This window comes from Amblyomma maculatum, chromosome 11, assembly GCF_055883805.1.
Source record: "Amblyomma maculatum isolate TAMU_Amacu chromosome 11, ASM5588380v1, whole genome shotgun sequence".
Lineage (NCBI taxonomy): Eukaryota > Metazoa > Arthropoda > Arachnida > Ixodida > Ixodidae > Amblyomma > Amblyomma maculatum.
In genome coordinates, this window is record NC_139354.1 from 42,992,944 (window position 1) to 43,010,828 (window position 17,885).

General features: G+C 45.9%; 1 protein-coding gene across 2 annotated transcripts in view; it reads left to right on the forward strand.

Moving 5' to 3' along the window:
* The first annotated feature begins 911 nt into the window (after nucleotides 1-911).
* The window catches only part of LOC146173651 (uncharacterized), a 30,890-nt gene continuing 13,916 nt past the window's right edge, over nucleotides 912-17,885 (forward strand). The window contains exons 1-2 of one of the 2 annotated variants that reach the window (XM_084585627.1): nucleotides 912-1,076; nucleotides 13,814-13,989. In XM_084585627.1, coding sequence (XP_084441753.1) covers nucleotides 963-1,076; nucleotides 13,814-13,989 — 290 coding nt within the window. In that variant the 5' untranslated portion in view covers nucleotides 912-962. The remainder of the gene's footprint in view (nucleotides 1,077-13,813; nucleotides 13,990-17,885) is intronic. The other variant, XM_084585628.1, reaches the window with a different exon arrangement.

Genomic DNA, 17,885 nt, shown 5'->3' on the forward strand with positions numbered 1-17,885 from the left:
TTTTAGCCCTGGTGCATACTTTGGAACCATGAGGTCAATGACATAAGCTCCTTCTTGCAGCGGTAGCTGTCAATGGCAGATTTTCTCTCTGTATTCCTCGCAATGCAGCGGCGCGCTGAGTAGTCTGCTTGCACTAGTATCAAGCACGTGGTAACTACAACCCGTCTTGGAAGAATGCCATGCCGAGTTATCGCAATACACCAAATCCAAGAGTGAGAGCATATTAATAAGAAGCGCGCTGTAGTGAAGAAAACAAATCATGATGAATGGATAATGTTGCATTATTCGGCGCAATAAACACTACCGTATTCATCGAGTCAAAGTTTGTATATAGTGCCAACTGTTTGATATAGTGGCAGCATGAACCCGAGACCTAGTCATGCTCTCATTTTAGCTGGCCGCTGACTTCGCATGCATTTGAAGCGAAAATACCTCGCCTTATTCTTCTGCAACCCGTTCTCTTTCCTTGCCGTATACAACCTGGGACAGCGCCTTAGACGATCTGCTCACATCTAAAATCGACCTGCATTCGAAAATGTTGGTCCTACATGATATAAATTATGTGTTTGTCTAAGGTCGTTGTGCTCACGGTTTCGAAACAGCTACAAAAACGCTCGGGATCAATCAGCGTGAGGAACTTCTCAGACGTTTATTCTGGTTTAGTGGAAGACAAACATGACAGATTGAACAAGACCCGTGCCTTCGTCGGAATTTCGCAACAGCTGGAAAACTCTGGCTTAGTCTCCCGCGCAGCTGCATTTCAAGTTTGTGCTACTCATTCTAGATATGACGGGAAAGAACTGGTGAACAAAAAACTCAATATGAGAATGCATTCTGAGACGGGCAACGCCCGTTGATATTTCCAAACCTCGTTCATACTGCGTGTTATATGAAGGCGCAGTATATAAACGAAGGAGTAAGAGTTTTTTAAAGGCCTGCAGGACTTTTTGAAGTTACTAATAATGAAGCGTTTATGTGTGTTCTGGACATATCATTCTACTGCCATATGCTTTTACATTGGCGCAGGCCTAGGTGCCAGTCTTACCGATAATGGAGACAACCTTAACATTACAAAGGTAAGACTACAGACCTAACATACGTATGCCCTACATGTATTTTTCAGGGCAAACAATAACAACGACCTTATCTAAGCAGTGTGTCAGCGCATCATCCACTGTTGTTGCTTGTTGCCTGGAGGAGAGGGTGGCTGGTGTCTCCACACTCAGGTGTGAAAAGCTCGAGGAGCTTCGAACGATTATCGCCGTCCGCTAATCCCCTCAATCAGATAGTGACGCGAACCTGCTTCGAGGACAACAGCGAACAGGTTGTGGAGGAAAAACGTATTTCCCTCTGGCTTTCATAAACGCCTCTATCCATCTCAATGGAATACCATTATTAGGTTTGGCCGCCATTATTAGGTTACATTGCTAACTGCTAATCCATCTTTTTTAACCTGTTGTAGATAGAAGTTTGATATTTGCTGGCAACATGTTAACATCACAAAAAGCACAATAGAGGCCACTGACCGTATGCTGGGCTAAAAATATGTTCAGTACTGCACATTTGTTACTTTTATACATGCGCGCCCACACAAATGCGGTGTTGTAGTGGAGAAAAATAAGTAACTTTGAAGAGTTAGAGCATCTTCTAGACGGCGCGTAAACGTTGAAGTTTGGAATTAAGCTGTGAAATTATACATGATGTTGTTTCACATAAGGGGCTTAACTTAAGGTACAAAGAGTGGCTGGTTGAGCTCAGTGCGCACTCACAAAAACAGCATTTAAATTTTTAGTGGTCAATTCGCTGCTGCACAGGTCATCGCAGTCGATACCTTCAAAGCTCTCCCCCACCCCCCTCCCCAGAGAAAGGAAGCAAGCTTGTATACTGATCTGTGCTTTGCCAAAGTCAGCTTCAAGCTGTCATTCATTTGAAACCACGCTGCCTGCGTTAGCCAGCCTCCCCACCCCACTTTTAATCCTTTTTTGCACTTTATGAAATGACCAAGAAATGGTGAGTGCTGCTTCATGCTTTGCTTGCGGAACGACTAGGCATCCCTGCTCACACAATAGTTCAAGCTCCAAAAGCAGCTCGAAGCCGTCACTCGTTTGAATGCGCTTCCATGGCCACCCTGTCACCCCTCCTTTCATCCTTCCTGCGTATTGAACTTGAGAGAAATATGGAAGTCCCCCTCAAAGAAACGAAGAAAAAAAAAAAAAACACCGACAGGACACGTAGTAGTAACATAGACACAACGTCACTTTTATATCACGTAATTTCCTGCATAGGCCCTGAAAAAACTGGCGGTCTAAAGCTCAACTCTAACGACACTTTCCGATCGTCGCAGCTCAGTGCTGGCGCTGTGATCGCCATGCCACGGTGGGCGTTAAAAGCAGTGCGCATCATCATAGAACTCCTCGCTGGTGCTGAACACCATCACCGCCCCGGTGATGGTGTGGGTCAGTCGCTGCTGTCACGGAACTATTTGCCACCTCATGCTATGTAGAAGCCCGGATCGAGAAGCAGACACCTGCGCTCTGCCGCCGCTGACCTCGTGCCCAGCCGGAAAACGAAGAAATCGGGAGTGCTGCTTTGTGCTTTGCTTGCGCCACGAGGCTCTATGTGAGCGGATCTCTCATTTACGTATGGCTGTCTCGCTAATGTCACAAGGCTCTATGTGAGCGGATGCTCACATAGAGCCTTGTGACATTAGCGAGACAGCCATATTTAAATGAGAGACGTACGTAGGCAAGCAGCTTCCGGATCCTGCGTCAACGCTGACACCGATATATAGCATGGACAGATCGCGGCGTTCCGCTCGAGTTTGCTGGCTTCATTTGAGATTGCAGGGATCTCCTACTACGCGCATGGCCGAACCAGTTCCTGCGTAAGCCAATAGCGCTGACACTGAGCGCCGACGTTCAGGATGGGTCGATGGAGTCGGGCCGTAATCCGTGCTACGTCTAGATTATTCCACTGCAGGAAAGCATGCATGCTGACCCATGTTTTGTTCGCATAAACAAAGCATAGATTGTAAGTAAACAGTTGTAATCGCGCATGTACTGTGCTGTCGCGTCCTGCGTCATGACAGTGAGTAGCGGCGTGTGATAGAGTAACACACTGTTTATGCTGATTACATCGACGTGTCGTTCAAAGTTCTAATCAATGCAAGATGCACTTGTGGTAGTTGCTTGAAGAGGGTTATTAAAGGTAACCATAGCTCATAGCGTCTAACAAACATAAGTGGCAGTTGACGAGTGGAATATACAAAAGGAAAAAAATTGGCTGTGGTGGGACCAATGCCCCCCCCCCCCCCCCCCGAGTAGAATTGCGGAAGCAACGTCTGCGGCGAAGGCGGCGGTGGCGGTACCTCTGAGTCACCGCGCCTCGAAGGAGTCGGCGGTAGACCCGGCACGCCAGCTGTGTACCTGTCACGTCACTCCCTCCTGGCGCATGTGGAGCTTGGCTCATCGGGTGCTCCGCGATATGGCTCAGCGACGAGCGTAGTGCCGCTTCCGCAACAATAATCGCTCTAGCACAAAAACGTGATTAACGAAGTATACAGCCACTTTTGGAAAAGTGGCGCTATATGGTGCCAGTAAAGCAATTCGAACAAAACTGCAATGCGTTGGCTGCGCCAGAACGCGCAACTTGTTTATTAGGTGTCCGCTAGTGCCAGTTTGTGGCGCCGGGCTAGAGGCGTTGCCAGACTAATAATCTAGCACCTTCCTAAATGTCGTTATTGGAGGTAGTAAATAAAAAAAAAAGACGATTAGCGGTGAGTGCCCCTTCGCCTGACAATATTTTGAAGTAACACTTGCTATAACAACACACGACAATTTTGAAAATCATGTGATAGTAACCGTTCAACGCTGACATGTCCATCTGCCTTGGTGGGCAAAGCAGTGGCGGACCATGGCACTGAAAATCTAGCCGTTAAATACATTTTTGCATTAAAAACAGTAAATGTCAGTGTCTAATGTCTAATGAAACTTATTTGAAACACAAAAACAGCAGAGGGTTCGACACCAGCTACAATGTTTGCCTTAAAGATGCAAACCTTCCCCAAAGAGACCGAAATGAGTGCAGTTTTGCTTCTTAGAGGCAGTTAGCTTTCTTTTCTCACTCACAAGAGGCTTACTGATTGACGCCATGCACGCTGCACCTATATGAAACCTCACTACCAGGCGTCTGTCATAGCCTGACACGTACAGGGATGGTAAACCCCCAAATCGAACAAACCAAACGGAAACTTTACCTCCTCTAGAAAACGAAAATGATTTATTGACATAACGATTAAAGAAACCCATATTTTCATCGTGCGAAACTATTCAAAAATAAGACCTCACGATATGTGCACGTGTCTGAAGTGCTCTCACGGAAGCGTAGGACTCTGATTCAGTATCCCTTCTAAAAGTTATCGTGCATTGGCAGGCTTAGCTATACGTTATGTACATGTAGTGCATAATTAAGCAAAACCGTCCTGCATAAGATGACTAGATTCAGTAATGCCTCACATCAGTTACTTTCATGCGGCTACTAAAGAACTTGCACCATAGCTGCTGAATTTATTCAAACAAATGACCCCCTAAAATCAGGGTAACTATATGCACTTGCGCGTATGTTCTTAAAGAGATCTTGTTTGCAGTTCAAGCGAAGTGTTCTTCTGGAATAGTATTGCACAGAAAACCTCAGGCTCCCAGGGCAGTAACTTTGCAATACGGATAAATTTGCCAGAACCTCGGAAAACTAAGCGTATCGCCACACAATAATACAGTCCACAAATTCCATAACAGTTTTCCTTCAATCATTGATCTCACCCTTAAACAATTCCATAGAATCTAAACTCCATCCCAACATGACAGAGAAAGGTTCTCACTCGCGCAATTATTTATACACTTGAGTTAAAACATCTGCCCACGTTTTAGAGGAAACAGGATGGCTTCCACAATACACATCTACCTTCACTGCTGAATGTCACCCGGTTTGTCATCACAAAACATGTAGTCAGTGAAAGCATTACAAGTAGTATCTTTTACACTGACTGCATAAGTGTACTGAGAGACCTCCACTCAAGAAATGCAGTCGCAGAACTATTTGAAGACTGTACACACATTGCAACAACAGCGACTGCTGAATAACGTTGCTTAAAATGCTCTCTTATAGCCAGACATGTCGGAATTAAAGGCAATGATATAGCAGACCAATGCGTTGTTCTAGCTTGTAAGAGGCTAGTAAAGAGTAAATATGATCTTTAAGCAAGGCATAAAGTATAAAGTAAACCATGTTTTTGGTTTATGGTGTGCAGCGTCCCAAAACGATAAGACTATGAGAGACGATGCCGTAGTGGAGCGCTCCGAAAATTTCGGCCACCTGGATTCCTTAATGTACTGTCATCGCTCAGCATAACGCGCCATGCTTTTCGTGTCCATCGGAAAGAGGCCGCCGCGGCCGGGATTGGAACCCGCATCCTTGGACACAGCAGTCGAGTTCCCTCTTCGTTGAGGGGCGCACAGTGGGTAGATAGCCCGGGTAGTAAACTAAAGTACATATATGCACATTTGGTGACAATGACAAACTAAATAGCAAAATGCAGCAGTCAACAGCCTCCTCCGGCTCACATCTCACTTTTGGGAGAATCTTGCAGCACCGCCTGTACAAACCCGGAGTGGTGCAATGTTATCGGTGTTTCTGCCCAGATCATATGAGAGCTTCCTATCCACTATCCAGCCCCCACCAATACGAAGGACCCTAATACCAAAGAATATCTCTGTCGTTTTTGCCATCAAGATGGCCATATCATTACCTCCAAAAACTTCCCAGTAAAGCGCCGCGTCATAGAAAAACGCAGTATGCGCTCCCAGAGTCATCGCGTGGTCATTGGAGCCACGAAATGATAACTTGTCAACATCGAACCGTTTTTCACAACTCTACTTTAACAAAGATGAGACCACCACAAAACCTGCTATAAATGAAGGTTCCTCCGCTACCCGAACATATTGCTACGAAGATGATGAAGCGGGCAGTGGCGCGTGGCGGAGCGCTCGCGCCAGGCCCGCTGGCCATTAAAGCATATTTCATCGTCATGTCATCATGTCGTTCTGTTTCTGTTCTGTCGCCGTGTTCCATCGCTTGTCATGCCACCACATAACATTTGGTTGGAGGTGCGGTTCATCCCCATTCTCGCCTTGCCCCGTCGAAGCCAACCGTACGCCGGGTCCATCAACCGAGAGCGCGTGGAGATCGCCGCCCAGCTTTACCCCAGCCCTTTGTGCTCAGACCCGACCAGCCGCTCTCCCCAGCCCCGTCCCCAGATTTGGTCACAACACACGACGACCAAGAAGAGCCCAAAGCCGACCCGACTGACCCTATGACGAAGCGACCTCACGACCACTCAAGCGAAGACAGCACCCCCGCCCAAGCCGTTCGGCGTGTCCATGAGCCTTGGCCTTCAGCAAACGGTGAAGATTGGACCTGATGCTCCGGGGCAAGAATTCATCGCATCTTCACATTCATTGTGATGTCCAGCGTTTCATGTCCTAATCCTGTGTCCGTGTTCATCGTCATTTCATGCAATTAATTTCTAGCAATCGATCGGGACGATCGCTCCCCCGGGTAGTGCTACGAAGATGACGAAGCGGGCAGTGGCGCGTGGCGGAGCGCTCGCGCCAGGCCCGCTGGCCATTAAAGCATATTTCATCGTCATGTCATCATGTCGTTCTGTTTCTGTTCTGTCGCCGTGTTCCATCGCTTGTCATGCCACCACTTAACAATATGATCATGCATTCAGGCGTGGCAAAGCACGCTCCGCTGGAAGACCCCAAATCTCGGACCTCGCAGATGAGCCTAATTTTCGAATTGGACAAGCAGCTTACAGTTCTTTACGAGCATGTTCAACGTCTCTCCCATAGACGTGTCTTGCTTGCGCGGTCGTCCAATCGCCTGTTTGATAAATCTCCTGCTGCGTCTTAATTACCTGCTCACAGCTCGCTTGTCCTTTCTGAACTACAAGCACCTGCCACATTGTCTCCTGTGGCGCTGCTCCACTTCGTGGCACAGCAACTGTAATAGCTGAAATAATGGTAATTGCTAACCTTCCCCCCGTTTCCTAATATGTATTCAACATAGAAGAGCCACCGCCACGTGTTGCAATGAAACTGCCAGGGTTTCGTCAAGGTAGGCGAGATTCGTACATGACTGCGCATAGGTAGCTTCCTGCGTGGGCATTGTTTTTACAAGAGACAAATGGTCTACCTCCGCTTTATGGCCTCATTGCCAATTTTCCTCCAACATCACAAACTGCCGCTGCCGTGCTATGTCGAAGACACCTGGAAAAGCCGCCACATATGAAGGTGATTGTTACACCCAAACTGAGGTGTCACTGGCTTTATGGCGCAACAGTTGCAAGAGGTAATAACTGTACTAGTTCGCCTTCCCCGAACCGATGTAATTCTAGTCTCCTGCTACATGCACCCGTACAATGGTGGAGCACCTAAAATACAGCTGATATAGATTGCGCACATTCGCTACACATACTTGGGATGTCTTATTTTGGTTGGCGATGACTTTATTGCTTCGCATCAAACTTGGACTTATCCCTCTTCTACTGTGCGGGGAAGTGTTGGACGCATTTAATGATACAGAGGTTGTGCTCCTTTACCCCCCAAGCACCGCTACACGACGTTGGGATCATACTCGTTCCTCGCCTTACTCTCTTGACCCGGCATGATGGTGTGATGCACATCCTGTATCAAGGAGTCGAGAACTAGACTGTTGTGGAAGTGACCATTATAAATTAATCTTTGGTTTGGACTCACATTGTCAGCCCTGCCGTAGACTTTGCTGCTTGGTGACAGAGTGGGACTTGTTCAGACGGTACTAAACGACTGCCTGCAGACAGCTACGGATCAATAGGAAGCTTTGCGCACAGCACTACAAGCTGCAACTCATCCAGTTGTGTAGAGGAAAACCAACTGCCCTCCGGATATTCATCTTCTTCGGATATGGGCGGCTAGTCCCCTAGTCTCGTAATGCGCAATGGATCTCAGGGGGTGGTAAATTTTAATTACGCAGCATGTTTCATTCGAGTAGTAGGTTTTGTTTCCATCATAATGATTTTATCACTTGGAGATGACGGTGAAAAGGCAACCTAAAGGAGACAAGGCAAGGAGAAACATACTTGGCGTTGCCACAGGTGGCCTTGTGTTTGATTTCGGTGATGTTCAGGCACAGACATTGTTGCATAGTTTTGCTTTCGACGTGCAGCTGAAACGGCTATGTGCTCCTCGGAAGATATTGTTTCGCCGCGCTCCTGCGACGTATTTTCATTGCCTTTCCAGCAGTCTAGCTTACGCTAGACCACTGCGCGCTGCTATGTGCCTCCGTGCGTGCCGCTCACAGTGTTGACGACGACATGACGCAAAGGCCGGCGGAGCTTTCATGCTTTCATTTTGGCTGCTGCTAGACAGCACCACTCGCCGCGGGTCAGCAATCACGGAGTCTGTATTACGTCATGGACGGAGTAATTTTATCCAACTACGTAATTGGGTTGAGCTCTTTGAATTTAACCGGTGGAAAAACTAACTACTCAACTTTTTATGGCAATATATCTCATCAATAAATGCATCTTTTGCTGTCGGAAATGTCACAAATATCGTACAATCGGGTTCTGCTAACATAACAATTGTCGTCAGTGTCCCTTTAAGAAATTGGGACCATTTGGAAGCAGACAACAAAGAGGCAATGCGCGTCAACTCTGGCCTCCCTCGCCTCACATCCATTCCCACTCTTCAAGCTGAAGCTCAGCTTAACACCATTGACAAGCTCGTCGAGCAGCATCATGGAACGCGCTATACCTAAAGCGTCAAGCTATTCCTGCGGTTTCTGCACTGACGCGTTACTTGGACTCGTATTATACGTTGCTTGACGCAACACATTCGGAACATCGATGGCAGTGACCACAGATGACAAACAACCATCCGCTACGAGAAATGTGCCGCGTTCAACATTCAGTGGCAGAAGCACAGTCGGAGCATTATACCAACACTATAGGGGCGCCTAAATCTTACGTAAGCGCAAGCACAGACTATGAGATTTTACATACTAGTCTCATTTCTCCAACTCTTCCTGAAATACGACACATAAGCTCATATGGAATAGAGGCAACGAACCTTCCTTCTCTAATAGCAGAGCTCATGGCCATTCTTGATGGTTAGTCAACATTAGCAGAAAGCTTCTATGCTCCACCGCCGAGCCATTTGATCTTACATACAGAATCCCCACAACTAGACCGAGTCATAGCTAGTATCTTAGACGTCATCAACGACATCTGCTATGTAGTGAAAACATTTCCTTGCCCTGTGCGTGTTGTGTGGACTCCCCAAACTACTCACCCCTAAAACAGATGATGCGTCCTGCTGCCAGAGGGCGATATTCCTCTGTCTATGTTGAAGTTATGTTCAGGAGACGCAGTAGTGCCAGCAAAAAAGCTTCACCGCCTCTCCACGCGTGCTTTGATTCCACCGTGCGGATCAATCTTTCCCGGCGGTCTAACTCGCCGTGGGGATCCATGTAGAACGAAAGGAAGAAGATGGTTTGTACGGTATGAAGAACTAAACAAGGGTAAATGGGGTACGCCTCAGTTCGCAGATGAGCCAACGTTTCGACAAGTGGACTTGTCATCGTCTGGAAAGACAAGTCCACTCGTCGAAACGTTGACTCATCTGCGAACTGAGGCGTACCCCATTTACCCTTGTTCAGTTCTTCATATCGCCGCGGGGAGGTGACGCTAAGAATCCGCGTGTGTGCTGCGTTAACTCCTGCTTTTTGTCAACTCCTCGTGTACCACACAAGCTGCTCTTCTGAGCTGCCCTTTTTGCCCAGCTCCCACAACGGAGGCGACACTAGACCTTTTACTTACAACTTGTCCTGGTCTTCGCGTGGCCCGCAAAGTACATACATCCTCGAAGCTTAGCTTACCACCCAACCCGGCCGCCTGATAGAAGAGTACGGACACATGGGCCCCACCACGGAGAGTTGTTGGCATTCATTGGTGCTCATCATCATCATCATCATTATCATCAGCCTGACTATGCCCACTGCAGCGAGAAGGCCTCTCCCATATTTCTCCAAGTAATCCGGTTCTGTGCTACCTGCATCCAATTGACCCCTGCGAACTTTTTCACCTCATCCGCCCGCCTAACTTTCTGCCGCCCCCTGCTACGCTTTCCTTCCCTTGGAATCCAGTTTGTTACCATAAGCGACCATCGGTTATCCTCTCTTCGCACTCCATGTCCTGCCTATGCCCATTTCTTCTTCTTGATTTCCACTAGAATGTCAGGAACTTGAGTTATTTCTCTAACCTACTCTGAACGCTTCCTATCTGTTGATGTTACCCCTACCATTTTTCGTTCCATAGCCATCTGTGTTGTCCTCAACTTAAGTAGAATACTCTTAGTTAGCTTCCACGTTTCAGCCCCATCGGCGAGTACAGGTAAGATGCAACTGTAGTATACTTTCCTCTTGAGCGATACCGGTAAGCTGCTAGTCATAATCGTCGAGTGCTTGCCAAATGCGCTCCATTCCAATCTTATTCTTCTTGTTATTTCCTTTTCATGGTCCGGATCTGCGGTTACTACCTGTCCTAAGTAGACATATTCACCTACTACTTCCAGTGCTTCGCTACCTACAGTAAACTGCTGTTCCTTCCCGAGGTTGTTGAGCATTACCTTAGTCTTCTGTATATTGATTTTCACTGTATACTGTAACTGGCCATCCTGTATACGCAGTGCCTGGTGTCATTGACGGTACAGGAACCATAGAATAATGCACACATTATTCTCATTCATAAGAAAAAGGACACTAAGGACCTTAAAATTACAGATTAATCACCTTACTGTCTTATACGTATAAGGTATTTACTAAGGTAATCGCTAACAGAATCAAGACAACCTTAGATTGCAATCAAGCAAAGGATCAAGCAGAGTTTCGGAAACGGTACTCTACTATCGATCATATCCATACCATCAACCAGGTGATAGAAAAATATTCTTAATACAACCAGCCCTCATTCATAGCATTCATTGATTACGAAAAAACATTTCACTCAGTAGAAACCTCGGCGGTGATGCAGGCATTGCGAAATCAGGGGATAGACGAGCCATACGTGAAAGTGCTGGAAGATATATATAGTGGCTGCACCGCAACCATAGTTCTGCATAAAGAAAGCAACAAAATTCTCATAAAAAAAGGGTTTAGGCAAGAAGACACGATCCCCCCGTACTATTCACAGCTTGCTTAGAGTAAGTATTCCGATACTTGGAATGGGAGCACTTAGGCATAAGGGTAGATGGAAAATACCTCTGTAATCTGCTATTTGCTCATGACTTTGCCTTGCTAAGTAACTCAGGAAATGAACTGCAAAGTATGATTGGTGGCCTAGACCGGAAAAGTAGAAATGTACTCTTGAAAATCATTGGTGCTAAAGGCCTGCAAAATATATTTAGACCGTTATGCCGAAAGGCATATTTGCACAATAAAAAAAATTACAATGGTTCAACGCTGCTGAAAAAAAAATATTGAGCGAAACCGTTAGCTGGGGTGACCGAGCGTTCTTCTCTTTTATTTTTTCCTCAGCCCACATATAAAGCCCTGCTTTAACCAATCCGTATGAACGTGCCTTAGTGGCCTATAAGGGTAACGTGAATGCCACTGTCCTAGCAGGCTGATTCTGACATAACCGTCCCATGTGAAACGAGAGACTCAAGTGGGCCGCTCCTGCCGACCACTTGTGTTGGTAGCCCAGCTCTCACCCTAGTGTCACGTAGGGTGGGACGTCACAATGTCACGTGGATAAGACATGGCTACCGGCCGCGCTACGCTGAATACTCGAAACCTAGAATAGTATTGCTTTCACAATAAAATAGGTAACGACCGCGTTATGAGAGCAGCAAATATGCACTCACATTCCCTATCCTTTGTTTTCATATGACACACACACACACACACACACACACACACACACACACACACACACACACACACACACACACACACACACACACACACACACACACACACACACACACACACACACACACACACACACACACACACACACCTTGCGCCTAACGCCATTCAGTCTGACCAAGCAAGACCAATCGATGTGGGAGGAATGTGGACATGCCTTCGCTATAACCAAAGTATTACGCTAATGCAGGAAATCAGAAACAGTAGCACATTTAAAAAATTAAAGTTTATAATGAGCCAATCCAAAACCGTTCGATGTCGGTTTTAGGTTAGAATACGTTGCTGGCAGGCAATGTGGCTTAAATATGTGAGGAGAATAAAATATCTTCAGCAAATTGAACATATGATGAATTATAGGACAATAAATACAAGAAAAATAGATTTTTTTTATCCGGCTTGGCGCCCAACAGCCTTAGCTGTTTATGTTGCATAAAACTCAAACCAAAAGAATAAGCTTCCTGTTGGCGGCGAGGTTAAAACACAGAAATATTAAACCATTTTTCTTTCTTGACAGCACTTGTAGCTAAAACGAACGCAGTGAAACCTTCCCTCAACATGAAGGCAACAGGCAATTGTAAACAGGGAACTTTTTTTGTCTTCGGATGCTTGCTCTGGTGTGATCAGCCAGAGCTTGCTTCTGTGTTTTTTCAATGTCAAGCCCTGTATGTGAAAAACTTACGCCCTGCGAAAACTACTGGTAGATTTTTCTGTTTTATTCCCAGTATCATCGATTCTCGTAAAAATACCGATAATTCATAACATCGCAACCGCCGCACATGAGGAGCACAGATCTGACATATGGCCCATATTTGATGGCACCCAGTTAGTGAGCGTTCGTAACATAAGACCGTGCACGAAAAACAAATATATTCGCCCTCTATTAATAAAGCGTAATGGTTTACATTGAACCACTTTCATAGAATCAAACCTCGGAGACAGCTAATTTGGCAACGTTCCTTGAGAATGATACGCCACTGCTTGCATTCCACTCGCAATATCAGTACATGGACGCTGTAGTTCAGAGGACGGTTCTTTTATCTCTTTTTAAGGCAAAAGTCTTTCTAGTCTCACGGTGAAAATCTCGCGTCGGCGAGATGTATGAGCGAGATTCTGAGAATGACAGATTTTGCGCCTATACCTTCCTGTAAGCCGATTATAGAACGTCGGTTAACTTTGATGCGTTACACGAAACGGTGGTTGTGTTCGACAAGCGAAGCGCTCAGGCTTCAGCATTTCTCCACTGCCGTTTTACAGTGCTCTCTGAATGTTTTACCACTATCCGCACATGAAAATATGGAAGCTAGGCACTGATTCAAGCAGCAAAATCACACCGTTATACCAAAGCCTCCTAGAATATTTCACCCTATATCAAAGGCTCAAACAACGATTTGCCTGTATTCTGCGCGTTATCTTTTTGGGGCGCCAGCGATTAATTCTTATGTGGTAGTCATGCCACCGTTGGAGCACGCCAAACAGTGGTAAGAGGGGGCAGTCTAGGTAGCGTTCCGTAGGTAGGTTCTCCGCAGAAGCATCTCGCTGGCTACCTTAGCATCGTATGGCCATAAATGCAAGGCTTTTGCGACTCAAGGGGAACAAAAGCAACTTAGTAACATACATTTTCCACTTATATCTGCATCATTTCTGTTTTCAAAAAATTCCCTACGTTCGCTCTCTTTTTGTGGGTATTACTTTCAAATTATACGGCAATTTATCTTCAGCTGCGAATGTTTTGCTTTGTTGATTACAGATGATATCTTATCTATTTTTTTCTATTTCGTGTCATCAATAGGTACTCGAAACCAATGAAACACTTTGGGTGTACTGGGAGACGACCAAGCATTTTTATGATGTCTGCACCGACACTGATTGTATACAGCCAAAAGACACGTGCGACCGGAACATCAAAACTGGCTTTTCGGACAAATATTACAATTATACGCGGGCAATGATTGAAGAAGGAAGTCAGTAAGTAAACAGATGCTCGGCAGTGCCCCGACAAAAATAAAATATAAAAAAAATATTTTGAAACGTTGAAGATATTCTATGAAGGCTACATGGATATCGTTTTTCTATTATGCAAAGAAATATTTTGCGCTCAGCAAGTATTCGCGCGGTTGACTGCGTCATTCTTACCAGCCGCAATTGTGCTGTGATTAGGGCGCTAAACCTCTGAGACCAAGTATGCGGGTTCGAATCTCAACAATGGCGGCAGCTTTTCGATGGAGCGCACGAACCACAAGGCACCCGTGTGCTGTGCGATGTTAGTGCAGGTTGCAGAACCGCATATGGTCGAAATTTACAAAGTCCTCCACTACTGCGTCTCCCATAGCATCAGTCGCTTTGGGACGTTAAACCATACATACTACCAACCACCCACCACGTTCGAAAAAAACAATTATTCGTCGGAGGGACGCGAGCAAAGGAATTTCTTGTGCGAAACGACTAAGGAAACCACTCGGTCGCGCCGCACCCGATACTCCTCTCGTGTTTGTAGCTGCTACCCTAAACCGCTGTGCACTGCATGACGTCGTTTTCATGAAATTCTCCCGTGTTGAACGTATGGTCCCCAGTCAGTGATTGTTGTAAGGAGCCTGACCACAAAATACCAGGCTCTAAAAAAGAACTAAATTTAGCGTGACCTTTTTTTCAATGCTTCACGCTGGAGAACTTGTATAAATCGGGTGATCTATTTATTTATTTTTTGTCATCTAGTACAGAAAAACGTCTGAGAGATACTGCGCCTTTCATTTCCTGTAAACGAACAAACCATTCCGATGCCCGGTCGAATGTGAATGTTTTGGGCAGCTACAGTGGAAAGCCCGACCATCTCGCATCTGCTGCCTCGGCCACCACGGTTGTTTCAATCCGTTGAGGATGTCGAGATTCCTTACAAAAACAGCAGTATCCGACTTCTGACACCATGTCGTGGGCTCAGAGCGAGCACAAAGAAACACGACTCTCTATACGGCTGGCTGAGAACTTAAAAGCGTTTATTACCGAGAGGTTAGGGAGGGGGGGGGCTCGGCTTTTCGACCGCGCAGTGAGGGCACTCCGGCGTTTACATCAGATATCACTTGGTTGTACCATTACATGGCGCCTTGCCACAAAATGTAATGGCATTGAAGGGTCTCAAAGATTCCTTCTAGCGCCATTATTATTCCTGTTGTGGATAAAATACCCAGTGTGCTTCATTATTATTTCAATTTTGTATGTGAATGATGCCACGCATTTTGTGTCCGACATGACTCCTGCGCTTCAGCAAAAAAATTAACTGTGGTTTAAACAGAATTCATACTCGGTGTTCTAATAACGTTATTCTACTCGGTACCAATCTTAACAAACCGACATTCCTAAGATTTCAGTAGCCTAAAATTGCTATGTTTCTCTAATCTTGTTCCTTAACAATCACGTAATATCATTTTCCTATCCCGTTAAATTTCTCATCTGAATCTGGCGAATTATGGCGAAATCCTTCACTGCTCACGACTTGCTAGCGTCTTCGGGCATGCATAGCAGCGAGCGTCCTCGAGAATTGTTCCACTTCTTCGCTAGATTTCGTGGGATACCGCGGGATTCCACTTGTCAATCATCCTAATGATGCCATCAGGAAAATTAATTTTTTTATAAATTTTTCTCCACCGGGAATTCAACTTCCTTCCTTTGAATCCCCAGCAGACCGCTTTAATCAACTTCGCCACACTGCAATTTTTTCTTTATTGCGAAATGTTCAGTTCAGTTCAGTTCAGTCGTTCAGTCGTGTCCGACTCTTCGTGACCCTATTGACCATGTCACGCCACGCTTTCCGGTCTCTCAATATCTTCCTAACATCACATAACTTCATCTGCAGTGCCTCGAGGATGCCATCTAACCATCGCGTTCGCTGCCTACCCCTTCTCCGGCAACCCTCAACCTTTCCCAACATCAAATCATTCTCCAGCGACTCCTCTCTTCTCATCAGATGACCAAAGTAGCTGAGCTTTAACTTTAGAATTTGACCCTCCAATGAGCAGTCAGGGTTTATGGTCGACAATATTGACTGATTTGATCTTCTGGCAGTCCAAGGAACTCTCAAGAGTCTTCGCCAGCACCACAATTCAAACGCGTCAATTCTTCGGCGGTCAGCCTTTTTCACAGTCCAACTCTCGCATCCATACATCACAACTGGAAAGACCATAGCACGAGTTATACGGATCTTGGTTGGCAGACTAATGTCTCTGCTCTTTACTAGGCGGTCAAGGCTGACCATTGCTCTCTTTCCCAGAAGCAGGCGTCTCCTAATTTCATGGCTGCAGTCTCCTTCCGAGGTAATCTTGGAGCCCAAGAAGAGAAAATCTGTCACTGCTTCCACTTCTTGTCCCTTGATGCTCCAGGACTTGATAGGGCAAGACGCCATGATCTTTGTCTTTTTAATGTTCAGTTTAAGCCCAAACTTCTCACTCTCTTCTTGTACGCGCATCAGAAGTCTCTTGAGTTCCGATTCACTTTCTGCAATTAAAGTGGTATCATCCGCATATCTAAGGTTGTTGATACGTTTTCCAGCAATCTTCACTCCAGCTGAAGACTCGTCCAGACCGGCCTTCCTCATGATGCACTCTGCATATAGGTTACATAGGCAGGGCGACAGTATGCAGCCTTGCCTCACTCCTTTCTCAATCGGAAACCAATCAGTAAGACCATGCCCAGTTCTGACTGTGGCCTCTTGCCCTTCATACAGGTTCCTGAGGAGACAGATGAGGTGAATTGGAACTCCCATCTCTTGGAGAGCTTGCCACAATCTGCTGTGATCTACGAATTCAAACGCTTTCGCATAATCAATAAAGCAGAAGTAGATAGGTTTCTGGAACTCTCTTGCTTTTTCCATGATCCAGCGAAGGTTGGCAACTTGGTCTCTAGTTCATCTGTCCTTGCGAAACCCAGCTTGCACGTCCGGAAGCTCCCGATCCACATATTGCTGCAGCCTACCTTGGAGGATTTTCAACATCACCTTGCTAGCATGCGAAATAAGCGCGATCGTGCTGTAGTTGGAACAATCCTTGGCACTGCCTTTCTTTGGAATGGGAATGTAAACTGACCTCCTCCAATCCTGTGGCCACTGCAGGGTTGTCCAAATCTTCTGACATAATGTATGCAGAATGTTAACAGCGTCATGGTTGAGGTTTTGAAGCAACTCAGCTGGAATGCTATCAATTCCGCTAGCTTTGTTCTTAGCAAGGCTGGCTAAGGCCCATTCAACTTCACTCTTCAGGATGCCCGGCTCAAGATCAGTTATCACAACCGTCTTATGTTGGGTTCGCACATTCGAGTCCTTCTTGTACAGTTCTTCTGTGTATTCCTGCCACCTCTTCTTTATCTCTGCGGCTTCAGTGAGGTCCTTGCCTCGTTTGTCCTTTATCACGCCCATCTTAGCACAGAAGCTTCCTTTGATATCTTTGATTGTCTTATACAGAGCTCTTGTGTTCCTTAATTGGCTGTTGTCCTCAACTGCTTGGCACTGTATGTTCAGCAAGGCATTCTTATCTCTCCTTGCTATTTTCTGAAAATCCGCATTGAGAACCTTGTATCTTTCTCTTTCCCCCATAACTTTTGCCATCCTCCTTTCCTCAGCTATTTGCAAAGCCTCTTCAGATAACCAGTTTGCTTTCTTGCATTTCTTTTGCTTTGGAACTACCTTAGTAGCAACTTCTTGTATTATATCACGAACATCAGACCACATCTCTTCGGGCTCTTTGTCTTCTAGATCTAATTCTTGAAATCGATTGCTCACTTCCACAGCATATTCTAATGGAACTTGATCCAGATTATACCTGAAAGGCCTTTTAGTTTTCTGCGTTTTCCTCAATCGAAGCTTAATCTTGGCAACA